At 36.9% G+C, this 18,111-nt stretch overlaps 2 protein-coding genes and 1 pseudogene across 2 annotated transcripts; all 3 read left to right on the top strand.

Moving 5' to 3' along the window:
- Window positions 1-1,581: 1,581 nt before the first annotated feature.
- LOC105118343 (agamous-like MADS-box protein AGL62) lies at window positions 1,582-2,395 on the top strand (annotated as a pseudogene).
- A 5,273-nt stretch (window positions 2,396-7,668) lies between these two features.
- On the top strand, window positions 7,669-8,600 carry LOC105118342 (agamous-like MADS-box protein AGL62). The gene is made up of 2 exons (XM_011016266.1): window positions 7,669-8,031; window positions 8,123-8,600. Exons 1-2 carry the CDS (start codon window positions 7,714-7,716, stop codon window positions 8,543-8,545), a joined length of 741 nt encoding a protein of 246 aa, XP_011014568.1. The 5' UTR covers window positions 7,669-7,713; the 3' UTR covers window positions 8,546-8,600.
- Window positions 8,601-11,850: 3,250 nt separating this feature from the next.
- LOC105118341 (GDSL esterase/lipase At1g29660-like) lies at window positions 11,851-17,872 on the top strand. The gene is made up of 5 exons (XM_011016265.1): window positions 11,851-12,195; window positions 16,531-16,655; window positions 16,776-17,018; window positions 17,123-17,378; window positions 17,477-17,872. The coding sequence occupies exons 1-5, from the start codon at window positions 11,943-11,945 to the stop codon at window positions 17,737-17,739; spliced, it is 1,140 nt and encodes a 379-aa protein (XP_011014567.1). The 5' UTR covers window positions 11,851-11,942; the 3' UTR covers window positions 17,740-17,872.
- The last annotated feature ends 239 nt before the right edge of the window (window positions 17,873-18,111 follow it).

The raw sequence follows: 18,111 nt of genomic DNA, 5'->3' as shown, positions 1-18,111 counted from the left end.
ACAAATACTTGGCATGAGAATCATCAGAGACAAAGACAAAGGCATACTAAAGCTTTCACAGGCAGAGTATGTCAAGAAGGTTCTTAGTAGGTTTAGTATGGATAATGCTAAGCCAGTATGTACACCTCTAGGGAATCATTTCAAGCTCAGTAGAGACCAGTCACCAAAAACTGAGCTAGAACGTGGATACATGGACCAGATTCCATACGCCTCAGCTATCGGCTCTTTGATGTATGTCATGGTCTGTACTAGACCAGATATTGCCCATGCAGTGGGAGTTGTAAGCCGATATATGAGCAATCCTGGAAAGCAGCATTGGGAGGCAGTGAAATGGATCATGAGGTACTTAAAAGGCTCATCGGAGACATGTCTTATTTTCACAGCTGGCAGTTTGAAACTTGAAGGCTTTGTAGATGCTGATCTAGCAGGAGATGTTGATAGCAGAAAGAGTACTACAGGTTATATATACACTCTAGGAGGCACTGCTGTTTCTTGGAGTTCTACCTTGCAAAAGATAGTTGCTCTTTCAACGACAGAAGCTAAATATGTTGCAGTTTCAGAGTCCGCAAAAGAGATAGTATGGCTACAGAGTTTCCTGCAAGAATTGGGCAAGATGCATGGAAAGGGTACTTTGTATAGTGACAGTCAGAGTGCAATCTTCCTTGCCAAGAATCCAGCATTTCACTCCATAACAAAGCACATACAGATCAAATATCACTTCATCCGGCAACTGCTCGACGATGAACAACTGTTACTTGAAAAGATCTGTGGAAGCAAGAATCCAGCCGACATGTTAACCAAAGGAGTTACTCTTGATAAACTGAAGCTGTGCAAAGCTTCAGTGGGTCTTGAAGATTAAAAGACAGACCTAACACCATTTGTGTCCAAGTGGGAGATTGTTATGTGTGTGGACACAAATGGACGGTGGCAGCCATGGTTGACATGGATATAGTCAAATGGTGGGTGCCTAACTTGCCCACCATTATTGAAACATTGTCTCCCTCCTCAGCTATAAATAGAGGGTGCACTGATAGCTGAGATAGAACACGAGATAGAGAGAAACACAAAGAGAGAGCTAAGGGTGAGAGTTGAGTTGAGTTGAGAAGTTTTCTCCTCCTCCTTGTTTTGTTGTTTGTATTGCTTTTGAGCTTGATTAATACAAACCAGTAGCTCCGTGGAGTAGGCAAGTTGCCGAACCACATAAATTTGTGTGTATTTGAATGTTTGGATCTTCTAACAAAGGGTGTTTCCAAGAGATTTCCTCGACGTATCTCATTGGCGGTGAATCGGAGAACGGTCTAGCAAACAAAGATTGGTTCTACAAGTTGATAGTGTGAAATTTCCATACCATATATGTCAGTCCTCAGGGGATTCTGAACCCTCCAAAACTAGAAAGCTAATAAATGCAAGCATAACGCTAGAATTGCCACCAAGAATTCAGTGAATTTTGACGTCTCCAAGTCTCAGATTCAGGTCCCGAAACCTGTATAAAGTGTGAACCATTTCCCCTCTACCTGTACTGTTCAAAAGATAGCTCTCTCTCTTTTTTTTTGGTGAGGTCCTTCTTCTTGTTGGTTAACCATGGTTAGAAGCAGCAAGGGTCGCCAAAAGTTGGAGATGGTCAAAATAGCTAACGAAAGTAATCTAATGGTAACCTTCTCAAAGCGTAGGTCTGGCCTTTTCAAGAAGGCTAGTGAAATTTCAACTCTGTGTGGTGCTGAAGTCGCCATCATTGTGTTCTCGCCTGGCAAGAAGGTCTTCTCTTTTGGCCACCCTTCTGTTGAAAAGGTGGTGGAACGTTATGTCTCGGGGAATATTCCCCAAACTTCAGGTGCTTTTCATCTGATTGAGGCTCACCGGAATGCTAGGATCCGTGAACTCAACATGAAGCTAACTCAGGTACGTGAATTTTGATTGCAATTTTTAGTACCATCAGTGTGCATTCATCAGAAAACCAAAATATTCTTTTTACTAATAAATGATTCGCTAGGCGCAAAACCAACTGGAGATGGAAAAGAAAAGAGGTGAAGAGCTGGACAAACTGAGGAAAGCTAGTAAGAGTCAGAACTGGTGGCAGAGTCCTATTCAGGAACTTGACTTGGCACAGCTTGAACAATTGAAAGAATCTTTTCTAACTCTATAGCAGAATCTGGCCAGGCAAGCCCAGCAGATTCTGCTTCAAAATTCAGCTCCTCCACAGCCTTTTTTCTCTCCAAACCCCGGCACTGCCGGGAATCTTCCCTTCGATACCAGTAATACAGGATCCAACCCAAACATGGCTGTGGCTCCATTCAGTTCAAACACAACCCTGACTGCTTTCAACACAAACATGACCGGGACTCCTTTCAATCAAAGCAGCACAACAATGAATCCTTATGGATACAATCTTGGATAAGGAAATGGTTTCTTCTAGATTCTCAATAATTCTGTTGAAATAATCTTAACCATGGAACAGTTAGTGCATTTACTGTTTAGATGCATCTATGTGTTCTGGTTGAATTCAGTACTGTGTTTGAGATGCTATTTGAAATGATAATAAATTACCCTTTGTGTTTCTGAAGGATTGTTGTGAGATCTCCACACCAATACATACATCCAGTAATGCATATTCCGATTTTGCATGTGTTAATGCATTTATATTTTATACGTAAGGAAATTATCCAATTCAGAATTTTCAAAAGTTTCAGGTAAAGAAATCATTGGCCTAGTTTTCACTCTTTTTTTTTTTTTTGACAACTGATGCAAGCTTTTTGTGGCTAGATGTTCTTGATGCATAAAGCAGTCGTCTAGATCTGCGCATCACAAACCATTGCTACTAACTGATATTCCTCTACTGCAGAAGTACTCGCTGATAAACTGGTTTTATATCGATTTTGTGTTTCTACAAGTTCAGACCAGTAATCGTAAAATGCAGAAAAGAGATCCCGTGAAAAAAAGAAAAAGAACGAAAGATGTTATCATAAACTGATGGTAGCATATTTGGTAACTTGATTCAAAATTTAAATTTGATGTCTGCAATTATCTTTTTCGCGGTTGCAGCTCTTAGAAAAACCTCCACCGTGCGAAACATCGGTTGAAATGGCGCGCGGTTTATCGTAAATGACTTAAAACCATGTTTGCTTAAGGTTGTACATATACAATTAATTCATGAATAACCTGTTAATGACACTTGACGAATTGCCATATGATCTGTTAACATGTTATTCATTGCTTGAAACACAACCAACCTTTTATTCACTTCCAGAAAATGTTGCATAGATTACCTTCTTAACGGCACCTATAATTTGCAGTTATAAATATGATTTGTTTTATATTGCAAACTTGGCTAATGCCCTGCACTTGGCCAACATTTAGTAATGTTTTCTTCAAATAATGGTATTGGAGACTGTGAGTCCAGGAAACTGTTTTTATATTTGACTGTTCTGTCATCACTTCGACTTTCCTTTTGTAGCGAGGAGGCATTAATTATGAGATTTCAACTCACCAACCCCAAGAACCTGCCAAATCTTATTCAACAACACCCGTAAGAAGCCTATGACATCTTTTCAACAAAATGCACATGAGAAGATGAACTGCCAACAAGAAAAATCCAGGGTTCCAAGTCATGGTTGCTTGCTGCAAACTAACAACATGGGTTGTATAATTTTGTTAATTTCGAGAAGAGCAGTAATATACTAATTTATAAGCCGAGAACTTAACGGAGGATCAACCAAAGAAAGACACTTTTAACATTCGTTGTTTGTCCATGAACTCTAATTGGATAACCAAACAGATTAATCTCAAAGAAATAGTCAACTAATGTGATATAGAAGTAGGTGAACTAACAATAAACCTAAAAATCGTCTTTCAGGATTTTCCAACCAACTAGTAGTGCCTAAGTCACCATAATGATTCCATGTCAATAAATAGAAAGACAAAAGACAAAAATAAAAAGGCACCCAAAATAGATTATGCGTCCAAAGTTTGTTCAAAAATACACTTTGGTCCTTAATCTTTAGAAATAATATAATTTAGATCCCTTTGAATGTATAAGATTCAATTTTGATCCAAAATTTCATTTTCCTTATACTTTAGCCCATGGTTAAAGAGATGAGACAACTAGATTTACTGGATTCCAACATTAGAGAGAGAAAATTAGTGTTGATAATGATTTCAGTCATAAAAATTATTGATTTTGATATCAATTGATTTCATTTAGTGAGGGGGGTTCTACTTAAATGTTTTTAAACCTTAAAATTACTTAAAAATCATATCTAAACTCGGATGAATTTTTTTGTTTCAAGCTGATTTCAAGGTTTTGTGTGGTTTTTTTTTTTAATGTTTTTATGGTATTTATCAATGAGTTTAGGGTTTTTTCTAGGTATGTGGTCAAACCAAAACCCAACAACCCCTTCTTTTTTTTTAAGCTGAAAATGCATTGTATGTTTTTTTTTTCAAAAACATTTAGGACAAATAGTAAATCAATTTTCAAAAAATAAAAGCCCATGTGTGGCTCTTTTCTAATGAGCTGTATATATGACTTGGCTTATAGACCTGAAAACATCTAATCTCTTTCTATCTTTTTTAATTTTGATTTTTTTGTTTTAATTTAATGTCTTTTATATATTTTTTAAAATATTTTTTAATTTATATTTCAATTAATATCTCTTTTTTTTGACTTTTTTTGTTGTTGTTTATTTAAACTTTTTAAATAACAATTATTTTTCTAATTATTTTGTATGCATGTAATTTTTAAAGAGATTGTTACAAGTCACCTATTTTTTTTAACTTTATATAGATGGAATTTATTTTTAAAAATAAAAAAATATTTATTTTTGGATAATATTTTTAATATGTGTAACCTTGCATAATATTTTTTTTCTTTTATTTTATTCAATCAATTTTATATGTGTGTCAGTTTTTATTATCATTTGATTTAATAAAAAACTTATTTTTATAAAAACATTCATCAAACACAAATGGATAAAGACCCGTGTTTTAAGATTAAATATCTTGATATGCATTTATCTCTCAATTATTTCAGTTTTATATTTAGGTATTGTTAATAAATTATTTTTTGATTTATTTATATAAATAGTTCTCTATTTATTTAATTAAATATGTGCATGAACTTTTTTATTTATATTTAAGGATTTTTTAAGAAAAAACACTACAAAAAAGTTTATATGCTTAATTTTTTTTATTGAAAAAAAACATTTAACCCTCAATAAATAGCGAGCTAATAGCTCGAATAAAACTATATAAAATAAACTTTAAAGCAATATTGGAAAAGGAAGGCAAGAGAGAGTTGAATATAATTTTGGATCCAACCTATGGATAATCATAATATTTTAAGCATAAAACATAAGGTTGTTGTTTATGGCATTTCAGTTAAAATTCATCATCCCACTTCTCATCTTTAATAAAATTTTTAGAATTTTATGATAAATGTGACTTGTTGCTTTGTAATAAGTCCTATAGTAATTTATTTATTTTCCTAAAAAAAGCACAATGTTTTTAAGTTTGAAACTTGAAAGGATAACCCATTTAGCTATGTTGTCTCTTATATCTAAGATTGATATTCTTTTTAAGTGTGTGTGTGTATATTACTTTTTCAGGATGTATTTTTTTTATTGTCTTAAAATCATGAATGAAGACATAAAAAAATTTATTTTAAGAATATTTTTAAAGTAAATTTATGTAATTTTAAAATAAAAATTATAGAGAGATATATTTCATTTGTCTTCATTATCCTTGATTTTTATAGTAATTAAACGTTAACTTATTTATCCTTATTTATCCAAGTCTTAACATTTTTATTTATTTATTTGGTAACATTCTGGACAGCACCAATTAACAGAAGATGGGAGATTGAATAGAGGAATTTAAAATTTTTTAATCCAACAAAGAAAGACATAGGTGGTCAACAACAATGAACATATGTTCTTCTTTTCAATGTACGTAGATTAGAAGGTGAGCTAACAAAAACGAAACTAAAAATGATTGTCCCTGTTTTCTCAACGAAACCACCATTGAAGAGAGATCTCCCCGCTTCATGTCCATTTACATAAACCCCAAGACTAGCCCTGCTATGTCACACAGAATCCTATACAATACACTCTTGAAATATATATATACACACAGTTCATAATCTTGTAAGGCCTTGAAAAACTAGCGAGATGGCAAGTTTCAAGTGTTTTAGTTTTGCACTCATTCTTCTATCATTTTGTTGCGAAGCAGCTCGCCATCTTCTGCAACTGCCGAATTTGTCTAAATCAACATTGCCATCATTGCTTTCTGTACTAACACTGCCACAGCTCACCTTGCCAACCGCTCTACCTTCACTGCCGAAGCCCACCTTGCCTCCACTTCCTAGCATGCCGACAATGCCTGCTGTACCTAAGATCACCTTGCCTCCCCTTCCAAGCATGCCCTCAATACCCACAATTCCAATCCCAACTACAATCCCCGCCATTCCATTCCTCTCTCCTCTACCTGCCACCACTAGCCCTTGAGTTGATCTCCTCGCCCTGTTCCTTGCGATGAGAACTTGCATGTACCATTGGTGTGGCTTTGATTTGGCCTAGGCACATACACAATGTCCTTAGAGTACTGTTGGGATTTTTGCCATTTGTTTTGTTTATGCTGTATTTTTATGGTACTTTGTATTTATGCTTGTACTTTGAGATATATTATCATTGCATTATGTTTTCTCAATTTTACTTTGCCTCCAAAATCTTCAATATGTGTGATGCAACGAAATTAAATAGCTACAGTAATCAAACAAATATATCGGAAAGGGCATTCCTTTCCAATAAAAAACCAAACAAATATATCGGAGATTTCTTTGTGGGGATTTCCATTATGACACAGAGATAGGATAAGGATAGTCTCTTGAATAGAAAACTAAGAATATTCTGGGAAATAAACCATATGAATGGTGTAATTATTACAACCAAGATAAAAAAAATTTATTTGTGGGGGTGGGGGGGTCTTTAAAGCAAAATTTACTTGCAATCTAGTGAAAATTGCATATGTGATGAGTTTTCCAATTCCACATGAAATTGCAAAGGAAAATGTATGAAAGCAGAGAAAATTACTTGGGCAGAAGGATGTCACATTTTCCTTTGGAGTTATATTAGATTATGGATTCTGCTATACTCATATAAGAGGAAAGAAATTTAAATACTAGCAAGTTTACTATATAAAAACATAATGGTAGATATGCATACAAATTCTTCTTCCAAACATCCCATATCTCATATTGGACAATTAGTAGTTACGCATTTGGTAAGTCCAACCAGGGGATTTTATGATCTGAGATGTTTCGAGTGCAGGCTAGACCATTTCACCTACTCATCACAGGACGGCAAGGGAGGTCAGGCTGTGGACAAGGGTGTTTCCAAGAGATTTCCTCGACGTATCTCATTGGCGGTGAATCGGAGAACGGTCTAGCCAACAAAGATTGGTTCTACAAGTTGATAGTGTGAAATTTCCATACCATATATGTCAGTCCTCGGGGGATTCCGAGCCCTCCATAACTAGAAAGCTAATAAATGCAAGCATAACGCTAGAATTGCCACCAAGAATTCAGTGAATTTTGACGTCTCCAAGTCTCAGATTCAGGTCCTGAAACCTGTATAAAGTGTGAACCATTTCCCCTCTACCTGTACTGTTCAAAAGATAGCTCTCTCTCTTTTTTTTTGGTGAGGTCCTTCTTCTTGTTGGTTAACCATGGTTAGAAGCAGCAAGGGTCGCCAAAAGTTGGAGATGGTCAAAATAGCTAACGAAAGTAATCTAATGGTAACCTTCTCAAAGCGTAGGTCTGGCCTTTTCAAGAAGGCTAGTGAAATTTCAACTCTGTGTGGTGCTGAAGTCGCCATCATTGTGTTCTCGCCTGGCAAGAAGGTCTTCTCTTTTGGCCACCCTTCTGTTGAAAAGGTGGTGGAACGTTATGTCTCGGGGAATATTCCCCAAACTTCAGGTGCTTTTCATCTGATTGAGGCTCACCGGAATGCTAGGATCCGTGAACTCAACATGAAGCTAACTCAGGTACGTGAATTTTGATTGCAATTTTTAGTACCATCAGTGTGCTTTCATCAGAAAACAAAAATATTCTTTTTACTAATAAATGATTCACTAGGCGCAAAACCAACTGGAGATGGAAAAGAAAAGAGGTGAAGAGCTGGACAAACTGAGGAAAGCTAGTCAGAGTCAGAACTGGTGGGAGAGTCCTATTCAGGAACTTGACTTGGCACAGCTTGAACAATTGAAGGCATCTTTTCTAACTCTAAAGCAGAATCTGGCCAGGCAAGCCCAGCAGATTCTGCTTCAAAATTCAGCTCCTCCACAGCCTTTTTTCTCTCCAAACCCCGGCACTGCCGGGAATCTTCCCTTCGATACCAGTAATACAGGATCCAACTCAAACATGGCTGTGGCTCCATTCAGTTCAAACACACCCATGACTGCTTTCAACACAAACATGACTGGGACTCCTTTCAATCAAAGCAGCACAACAATGACTCCTTATGGATACAATCTTGGATATGGAAATGGTTTCTTCTAGATTCTTAATAATTCTGTTGAAATAATCTTAACCATGGAACAGTTAGTGCATTTACTGTTTAGCTGCATCTATGTGTTCTGGTTGAATTCAGTACTGTGTTTGAGATGCTATTTGAGATGATAATAAATTACCCTTTGTGTTTCTGAAGGATTGTTGTGAGATCTCCACACCAATACATACATCCAGTAATGCATATTCCGATTATGCATGTGTTCATGCATTTATATTTTATACGTAAGGAAATTATCCAATTCAGAATTTTCAAAAGTTTCAGGTAAAGAAATCAATGGCCTAGTTTTCATTTATTTATTTATTTTTTCGACAAGAGATGCAAGCTTTTTGTGACTAGATGTTCTTGATGCATAAAGCAGTCGTCTAGATCTGCGCATCGCAAACCATTGCTACTAACTGATATTCCTCTACTGCAAAAGTACTGGCTGAAAAACTGGTTTCATGTCGATTTTGTGTTTCTAAAAGTTCAAACCAGTAATGGTAAAATGCTGAAAAGAGATCCCGTGAAAAGAAGAAAAAGAAAAAAAGATGTTGTTATCATAAATTGATGGTGTCATATTTGGTAACGTGATTCAAAATTTAAATTTGATGGCTGCGATTATCTTTTTCACAGTTGCAACTCTTAGAAAAACCTCCGCCGTGCGAAACATCGGTTGAAATGGCGCGCGGTTTATCGTAAATGACTTAAAACCATGCTTGATTAAGGTTGTACATATACAATTGATTCATGAATAACCTGTTAATGACACTTGACGAATTTGCCATATGATCTGTTAACATGTTATTCATTGCTTGAAACACAACCAACCTTTTATTCACTTCCAGAAAATGTTGCATAGATTACCTTCTTAACGGCACCTATAATTTGCAGTTATAAATATGATTTGTTTTATATTGCAAACTTGGCTAATGCCCTGCACTTGGCCAACATTTAGTAATGTTTTCTTCAAATAATGATATTGCTGACTGGGAGTCCAGGAAACTGTTTTTATATTTGACTGTTCTGTCATCACTTGGACTTTCCTTTTGTAGCGACGAGGCATTAATTATGAGACTTCAACTCACCAACCCCAAGAACCTGCCAAATCTTATTCAACAACACCCGTAAGAAGCCTATGACATCTTTTCAACAAAATGCACATGAGAAGATGAACTGCCAACAAGTAAACTCAAGGGTTCCAAGTCATGGTTGCTTGCTGCAAACTAACAACATGTGTTGTATAATTTTATTAATTTCGAGAAGAGCAGTAATATACTAATTTATGAGCCGAGAACTTAACGGAGGATCAACCAAAGAAAGGCACTTACAAGATTTGTTGTTTTTCCATGAACTCTAATTGGATAACCAAACAGATTAATCTCAAAGAAATAGTCAACTAATGTGATATAGAAGTAGGTGAACTAACAATAAACCTAAAAATCGTCTTTCAGGATTTTCCAACCAACTAGTAGTGCCTAAGTCACCATAATGATTCCATGTCAATAAATACTTGTATAATCAGCCTTAACATTCCCATACAAGCCGAATAGAACAACTTATTTGTCCTACATTTCAGGTGATTACAAGTATTGTATCTTGAATTCTAGTGATGGCCTCTTCCAGAAGCTTTATCTTAGCTTTATTCATCGCTCTGACATTTTCGAGCATGAATGTTAGCATAGCTGCCCGTCATCTCCTCCAGTTGCCACCATTGCCTTCTATTCCAAACCTTCCACAGCCCACATTGCCCACCGTGCCTACAACTCAACCATCCCTACCTAACCCCACCCTGCCACCACTTCCTAGCATTCCCACCATCCCTCCCTTTCCTACAGTACCCGAGGAAAGGGGGGGTTTGAGCGGGGGAAGATGAAGGGGAGAGGTTTGGCTAGTTTTGGGAGACGGAGGAAGGAGAAGAGTAAGTTGCAGCTAGGAGGGAGACAGTGAGATGGCCCCGGGGAGGGGGGGCGGCGGCCCCTAGAGAAGAAGACAAATGGTTAAGGGCCTTTTGTTTTAGGGTTTTTTTGTGTAGTTTAGGTTTCTCCCTTTTGATTTTTTAAAATTGCCCTTCTTTTTGTATGGGTTGGAAACTTGTATTTATAGATAAAAATATTATTATATTTTTAAATTTGATATCTTAACTTTTTTTATAATTTTTTTATTTTTTTTGGATTTTTCTTATCAACATCAACTCAAATGAAAAAAATCAATAATTTTAAAAATAATATGTTAAAAATTGAATATGTTTTAAAGATCTTTGAAAAATTAAATTTTTTTAAGACGATACTGAAAATGCTAAAAAAATAAAAATATATATTTTTTAGATTTTTATTATTTTTTGTTATTTTTGAATTTTTTGAAAATTTTATCAAAAAATTAAATAAAAAATTAGATAACAACAAGATTAACAAACATAGTATTTAAACCAACAACATCAAAGAGAAACTCTTGATGTACTCACTCTAAATTTTATATCCTTACTATGCGAGGTGAATTGTATGATAATGCTAGCAATTTGCATGTACATAAAACAAACTACAAAGCTTTATTTTTTAGAGATTTCTCTTATGAATTTTGTGTATATTGCGTTGTCCGCTCATCTAACTCCAATAAAAGAAGAGAGATGCAATGCTATTTTCATCAGCCTTTTTATAGAATAAAACAAGAAGCAACATTGACTAGCTTGCCTAGGATAGTCCAAAATCTTGTGGAGTGCATAGAAACTATGATCTTCATTTTAAGAATTTGTAAACAAAGTGCACTATAGCCATAACGGAGCAAGAATGTATTAATTTAATTTTTAAAGTGATATATTGAAAGCTTAGAAAACATTTTTAAAATCAAATATTCGTATATTTATATCATTTTAGATAATGTTATTCCAGAAAAATATATTTCAAAAAAAAAAAAAACCTTCTGAAGAGTTTGAAAAAGTAAAACAACAACTTATATTGATCATAGAACTCAAAAACGAAAAAATCGTTCAAAAGCTAAAAAAGGCTAGTAAGCTAGCCTTCTAGGAAAGAAGCAAAAATGATTAAAGTGAGTAGAGAGAATAGAAGGTACTCGCTTGACATAAAGAGAATGTATGGAATGCATGAGATAATTGATGTTAGAAGTAGAAAGCAAACTCCTAAGAAACCACACAATTCTAAGAAATACTACAGGTGACAAGATTTAAGTACACTTACTGTTACGTTGAATTAAAAAATCAAAACTATAAGGTTTGTAAACTAATTAGATTGAAAAAAACAGAACACGCTTACGAGATGCACTGGATAGCTAGATCACCACTCTATAAATAGGCATGGTTCGTTCTACTTCAAAGCACTCTTCCCTAGCTACGCACTTCTTCCTTCTTTCTATATTTACTGTTTTTGTATCCTTCTTTCATTTTATTTGTCAATGGAAAGTGGGCTGAAGGCATTGTGGGTGCTGTCCGTGGTGCTGCTGGTGTCAAACTGGCAACACTGGACTTATGGAAAACGCGTACCTCAAGTTCCTTGCTACTTCGTCTTTGGAGATTCTCTCTTTGATAACGGAAACAATAACTACCTTAACCTTTCAGCTAAAGTTAATTACCTGCCTTATGGGATAGACTTTGATACTGGGGCTTCAGGAAGGTGCAGCAACGGTCTCAACATAGCTGACACCGTTGGTCTGCAGTTTTCTCTCCTCTCTTATAATACAAAATATAGGGTGTTAGTTTTCTTTAATGGAAAATAAATATGTTCTCACTAGATAGTTGTGACCGTTGTATTAAATTAAAATTAGAAATCTTGTCAAGTCTGGTACCAATGTTTTTGTTGCTGAAAGATGACTTGTCTTAACCGATGTTAATATTATTATTATTATTATTATTTTATTTCAGCTGAACAATTAGGTTTCGACAGTTACATTTCGGACTTTGGTGTCGGAGGTTGCACTAATTTTCTAGATGGTGTAAATTATGCATCTAATGGAGCTGGCATCCTTGATTCTGTTGGTGGGAGAAACCACTTGTGGTGGCTTTGAAACACTCGGAGGGGATAAAACACACTCTTTTATTTCAAGAACAAAGCTTACAATAACATAAACAAAAGCTTACAACAACCCCTCTTTCTTTCTCTCTTTCTCTCTAGTGTTTCTCTCAATCTCTCCACACATAATTGCATAAGCTTAGCTATCTATTTATACACGAAATCAAAACAAGAAAATTCAACCTTCAAGTGTGAAGGCGGTTTTTGGCCGACGGTGTGAAAGCGGCCGGCGGCCGGTGGCTGGCGGCTGGCGGCTGGTCGGTTGGTGGCTGGGCGGTGACAGCTGGTGGCTGCCTTCCTTGACCTTCTGGATTGAGTTTACTTCAACAAATCTCCCCCTTAAACTCAATCGAGGGATGTCATGCCAAGCATGAACTTCATTCTGATAAATGTTTCTTCCTTCAATGGCTTTGTATTTTTGCACTTCTTCTTTTGCATTCTTCTTTGTTTTATAGGTAAAGAAACAAAACAAAGTTGTATCTTCCATGACTTGAGTGGCATCGTACAACTCGTCTAGATTTCTCATCTTTCTTGGTCCTTCTAATGAGGATGTTGATGATGGTTCTGTTGATGATGGTGTTAATGATGATTCTGGTGTGTTTCTCCTGTTGAATACAGGAAATCTGTGTACCGGACTTTGTGGCTCGTCTGCCGGTACTATCGGACCTTCTACAAGTACTGTTGGTACTTCTTCGTCTTCAAGGATCAAATCAATGCTGATCCATTTGACTGCTTCTTGGTCATCATTCCATTGCCAAGTTTTATCTTCTTCAAAGATAACATCTCTGCTCATAATTACCTTCTTGGTGATGGGATTATACAGCTTGTATCCCATTCTTCTCTCACCATATCCGACAAAGATGCATTTCTCACTTTTATCATCGAGTTTGGTCCTTCTTGCATCTGAGATCTTTGCATATGCCACACAACCAAAGACTCGAAGATGAGTAACACTTGGTTTGTGACCACTCCATGCTTCTTGTGGAGTGATAGCTTGCAAACTTCTGGTTGGGCAGCGGGTCAGCCAATATACTGCACATGATACAGCTTCAGCCCAGTATTGCTTGGGCAGCTTTTTTGCTTTGAGTAGACTTCTTGCCATATCAAGAATTGTTCGATTCTTCCTCTCAGCTACACCATTCAGCTGTGGTGTATAAGCTGGTGTTGTTTGATGTCTGATGCCTTGTTGTGTACAAAACGCTTCAAAGTCATTTGCTGTATATTCTCCACCTTGATCAGATCTCACGGTTTTGATCTTATAACCACTTTGCTTCTCAACAATTGCTTTAAAATCTTTAAAACAATTGAACACTTCTGACTTCCTCTTCAAAAAATATACCCATGTCTTTCTGCTAAAATCATCAATAAAAGTGAGGAAGTACCTATTTTGTCCAGTCGACATAGGCTTTATAGGACCACACACATCTGTGTGTATTAACTCTAGTGGCTCGTTTGCTTTCCAGTTGACTTCTTTGGCAAAACTGGATCTGTGATGTTTGCTGAGGACACAACTCTCACAGACTTCTTCTGGATGATCAATGTGGGGCATACCTTTGACCATCTTCTTGCTTGCTAGCATCTTCAGACTTGTGAAATTCAGATGTCCAAGCCTCAGATGCCAAAGCCATTCTTCATTGTTGGTGATGGCACTCAAACACTTTGCTGCATCATATTGGATGTTTAAAGGAAACATCCTATTCTTGGACATTTCCACATAGGCAATTAATCTCCCATTGTAGTCTGTAATTGTCAGATGACAATTCTTCATGTAAAGTGTATAACCTTTTTCCAGAAGTTGACCTATACTCACCAAGTTCTGCTTTATATCTGGGACATAATAGACATCGGCGATGTAGCTTTGATCGCCATTCTTCAACTTGATTGGGATGTTGCCTTTACCTTTGAATGGAACTTTTGAGGTATCTCCAAAGGTGACAAAACCTTGTATGGTCTCATCTAGATCACCAAATAAATCTCGTTGACCACACATATGATTGCTGGCTCCAGAATCAAGATACCAAATATTCTCTTGATTCTTGTCAAGTCCTTGTTGGACAAATAATGCAGCTGCTCCTCTGTTGTTGGCATTCTCTTCTGCATAGTTGACTTGCTCACGTATCTCCAGTGGAGCTTTCTTTTGACATTCAGTGCTATAGTGGCCAAATTGATTGCAATTATAACACTGAATATTCCTCTTATCACGGTTATTGTAACCGCCTCCTCTTCCTCTAGGAGTGAATGCTTGTTGTCCTCGACCTCCTCTAGTGGTGTTTCTACCACCTCTTCCTCTAAAACCTGTATTCCAAGAACCTCTTCCTTGAAATCGTTGAAATCCTCCTCGTGTTTGTTGACTTCTTCCTCGAGTGGTGTATCCACTTGTTGAAGTCTCCCCTTGCTCATATCTGTCTTTGAGAGACAACTTTGCTTGTAAGGCATGCTCAATTGCCTTATCTCCATTTCTTTTTATAATCTTCTGCTCATGAGCTTGTAAAGAACTCATAAGTTCATCCACTGTTAACTTGTCCACCTCTTTGGACTCTTCAATAGCGACAACAACAAAATCAAATTTTGGATCTAGGGATCTCAAAATTTTCTCAGTAATTCGAGCATCTGAAAGGGCTTCTCCATTTCTTCTCATCTGATTGACTATCACCATAATTCTTGTGTGATAATCAGAAATGGATTCCGAGGACTTCATTTGTAATAATTCAAATTCACCTCGTAAAGATTGGAGACGAATTTTCTTTATTCTGTCAGCACCTTTGTATTTTTGTTGGAGAGCCTCCCATATTTCTTTTGATGTTTCTGCGGAAGCAATGATTTCAAATGTCGCTTCATCAAGACCTTGATAAATGATGGTCTTTGCTTTGTTGTCTTTCTTTCTATTGGCTTTGAGGACTTGCTTTTGTACCTCTGGTAAAGCATCTTCTGATTCTTTGGACTCTGGTTCATCATAACCATATTGCACAATGTCTATACACTCTTGTGAACCAAGGAATGCCTTCAATCTGATGCACCAACTATCATAGTTGTCTTTGGTTAGCTTTGGGATAAGTGTTTGTGCATTTTCTGTAGTCATTTTGCTCTTTAAATGACTATATCACCTTTTTGGGAGTTGAATTTGGCAAAACCGACACCGTAGATGGATCCGGAATGGTCCAAATAGTAGGGAACCGGTCTGACTTTGTAGAAAACGGGTCAAAAATGAGGTGAACCGGTCCAAAAACCAATTCGGGTGGTTTGCTGGGTTGAACCAGGAATATTCCAAGGAATATTCTTTTTTTGACTTTGACTTTAGAATATGGCTCGGAGCTTGGCTTGGCTTCGGAATATGGCTTGGATCTCGGCTCGGCTTCGAAATATGGCTTGTGGCTCGGCTCGCGACTCGGCTTGAGGCTTGGCTCGGCGCGACTCAAATATGGCGCGCGTGTGGCTCACTCGTCTTCTTCCTCGGGGCGCGTGGGCTATAGTGCTGAAATTTCAGACGGAGAGTGTGGTCCACCCCGTGCTCCGATTGATCTGATTTTTGCACCGTTGAGTTCGTATTGATGAGCTCTACACTTTGGAATGATCAAAACTTGTTTTTGACAACTTTGAAAATTCGGATATTTCCCAAAAATACCTCTGTTTTCTGACGAACGGGGCTCTGATACCAATTGTTGGTGGGAGAAACCACTTGTGGTGGCTTTGAAACACTCGGAGGGGATAAAACACACTCTTTTATTTCAAGAACAAAGCTTACAATAACATAAACAAAAGCTTACAACAACCCCTCTTTCTTTCTCTCTTTCTCTCTAGTGTTTCTCTCAATCTCTCCACACATAATTGCATAAGCTTAGCTATCTATTTATACACGAAATCAAAACAAGAAAATTCAACCTTCAAGTGTGAAGGCGGTTTTTGGCCGACGGTGTGAAAGCGGCCGGCGGCCGGGGGGTGGGGGTATTATTATTATTATTATTATTTTATTTCAGCTGAACAATTAGGTTTCGACAGTTACATTTCGGACTTTGGTGTCGGAGGTTGCACTAATTTTCTAGATGGTGTAAATTATGCATCTAATGGAGCTGGCATCCTTGATTCTACTGGCTCTCTTGCGGTTATTACTGATCATATGCCTCTCATAACTAAAACCTTGTATTATTCCGTATGAATTTTGCGTAATCTTGTATGCTTTGGCAACGCTAACTATTGAAATGTTTCTTTCGTGTATGTGAAGGGAGAACTATTTACGATGAATGCTCAGTTATTTAATCACAATATCACGGTTTCACGAATTGCCAAAATCTTGGGAAGCGAGGAAGTTGCTAGGAAGTACTTGAGCCAATGCATCTATGTGTCTGATATGGGTCATAACGACTACCTCAACAATTATTTCTTGGACGGCTACAATAGCAGCAAGAAATACACTCCTGAAAAATTTGCTCAACTTCTCATTGAAACTTATGAAACTCAGCTGGAGGTTAGCCCTACTTAATGACTCTTGTAAAACAACAATTAATGTTTGACGCGATTGGAAACTACCAAAGACCCCCACTTCATTCCGTTTTTTCCCCTTGCTGCCAGAAATTGTATTTCTCAGGAGCAAGAAAGATAGCTGTGTTCGGACTTATTCGGGTAGGATGTATGCCGCACAACATACAAAAACATCCCAGTGACGTTGATGGATCTTCTTCATGTGTAGATAAGCTCAACAGTGATGTTCAATTTTTCAACGACAAGCTTCCAACACTGCTACAAAAACTTAATATAAAGCATACTGATGCTGCGTTTACCTACATAAACTCTTACGAAATTGATTCTGATCATCAGACAAATACAGGTACGAATCCCCTCCCTGCCTTGCTGTCTTTCTCTCACGGTTGAAGAAGACTTTTTTGTTACGCCTCTGATGCCCATGTTATTTTTTCTTCCTTGCAGGTTTTACACAAACCCGTAATAGCTGTTGCGAGGTAGAGCCTGGTTCAGTCCCATGTAAATCTCTCTCCTTCCCATGTAGCAACAGGAGTGACTATGTGTACTGGGATGGAGCCCATTTTACTGAAGCTAAAGCTTGGGCCTTTGGAAAAAGAGCATATAAAAGTCTGTCCCAACAGGATGCTTCTCCATATGATATCAGCGGACTAGCTAAGCTGAAGCTTGACGATTCTGATGCTTACGATATCAACCATGCCCAGCTCTGATGGAGAAGATGATTGTCCAATAAGTAGTAAGAGAACAAGATATTGTGACTGTAAGAACAATGGAAAGACATATCTACTGTCTTTTCATAGCCTTGCACAATATAATTCCAATAAAATTTGCATTTACGCATTCGTCTCATGGAGCAATAATAATAATTACTTAATTCCTTAGTCATTTCGATATCATTACTTAAAATTCTATTCATAGAAGAATTTATTCTTAAAGTATGGAAGTCTATTCGGAGATACTTTCGCCATCAAAATCGAAAAAAAGATACATCCGTACGTACATAAACCAAAACAACTTAACTTTTATATTTATATCTGCGAAATCTCATATGTGGACATGATAGGCTTAAAGATCATGGCTTC

This window comes from Populus euphratica, unplaced genomic scaffold (assembly GCF_000495115.2).
Source record: "Populus euphratica unplaced genomic scaffold, PopEup_1.0 scaffold1851.1, whole genome shotgun sequence".
NCBI classification, from domain to species: domain Eukaryota; kingdom Viridiplantae; phylum Streptophyta; class Magnoliopsida; order Malpighiales; family Salicaceae; genus Populus; species Populus euphratica.
This window is presented reverse-complemented; position numbering and strand designations above follow the sequence as displayed.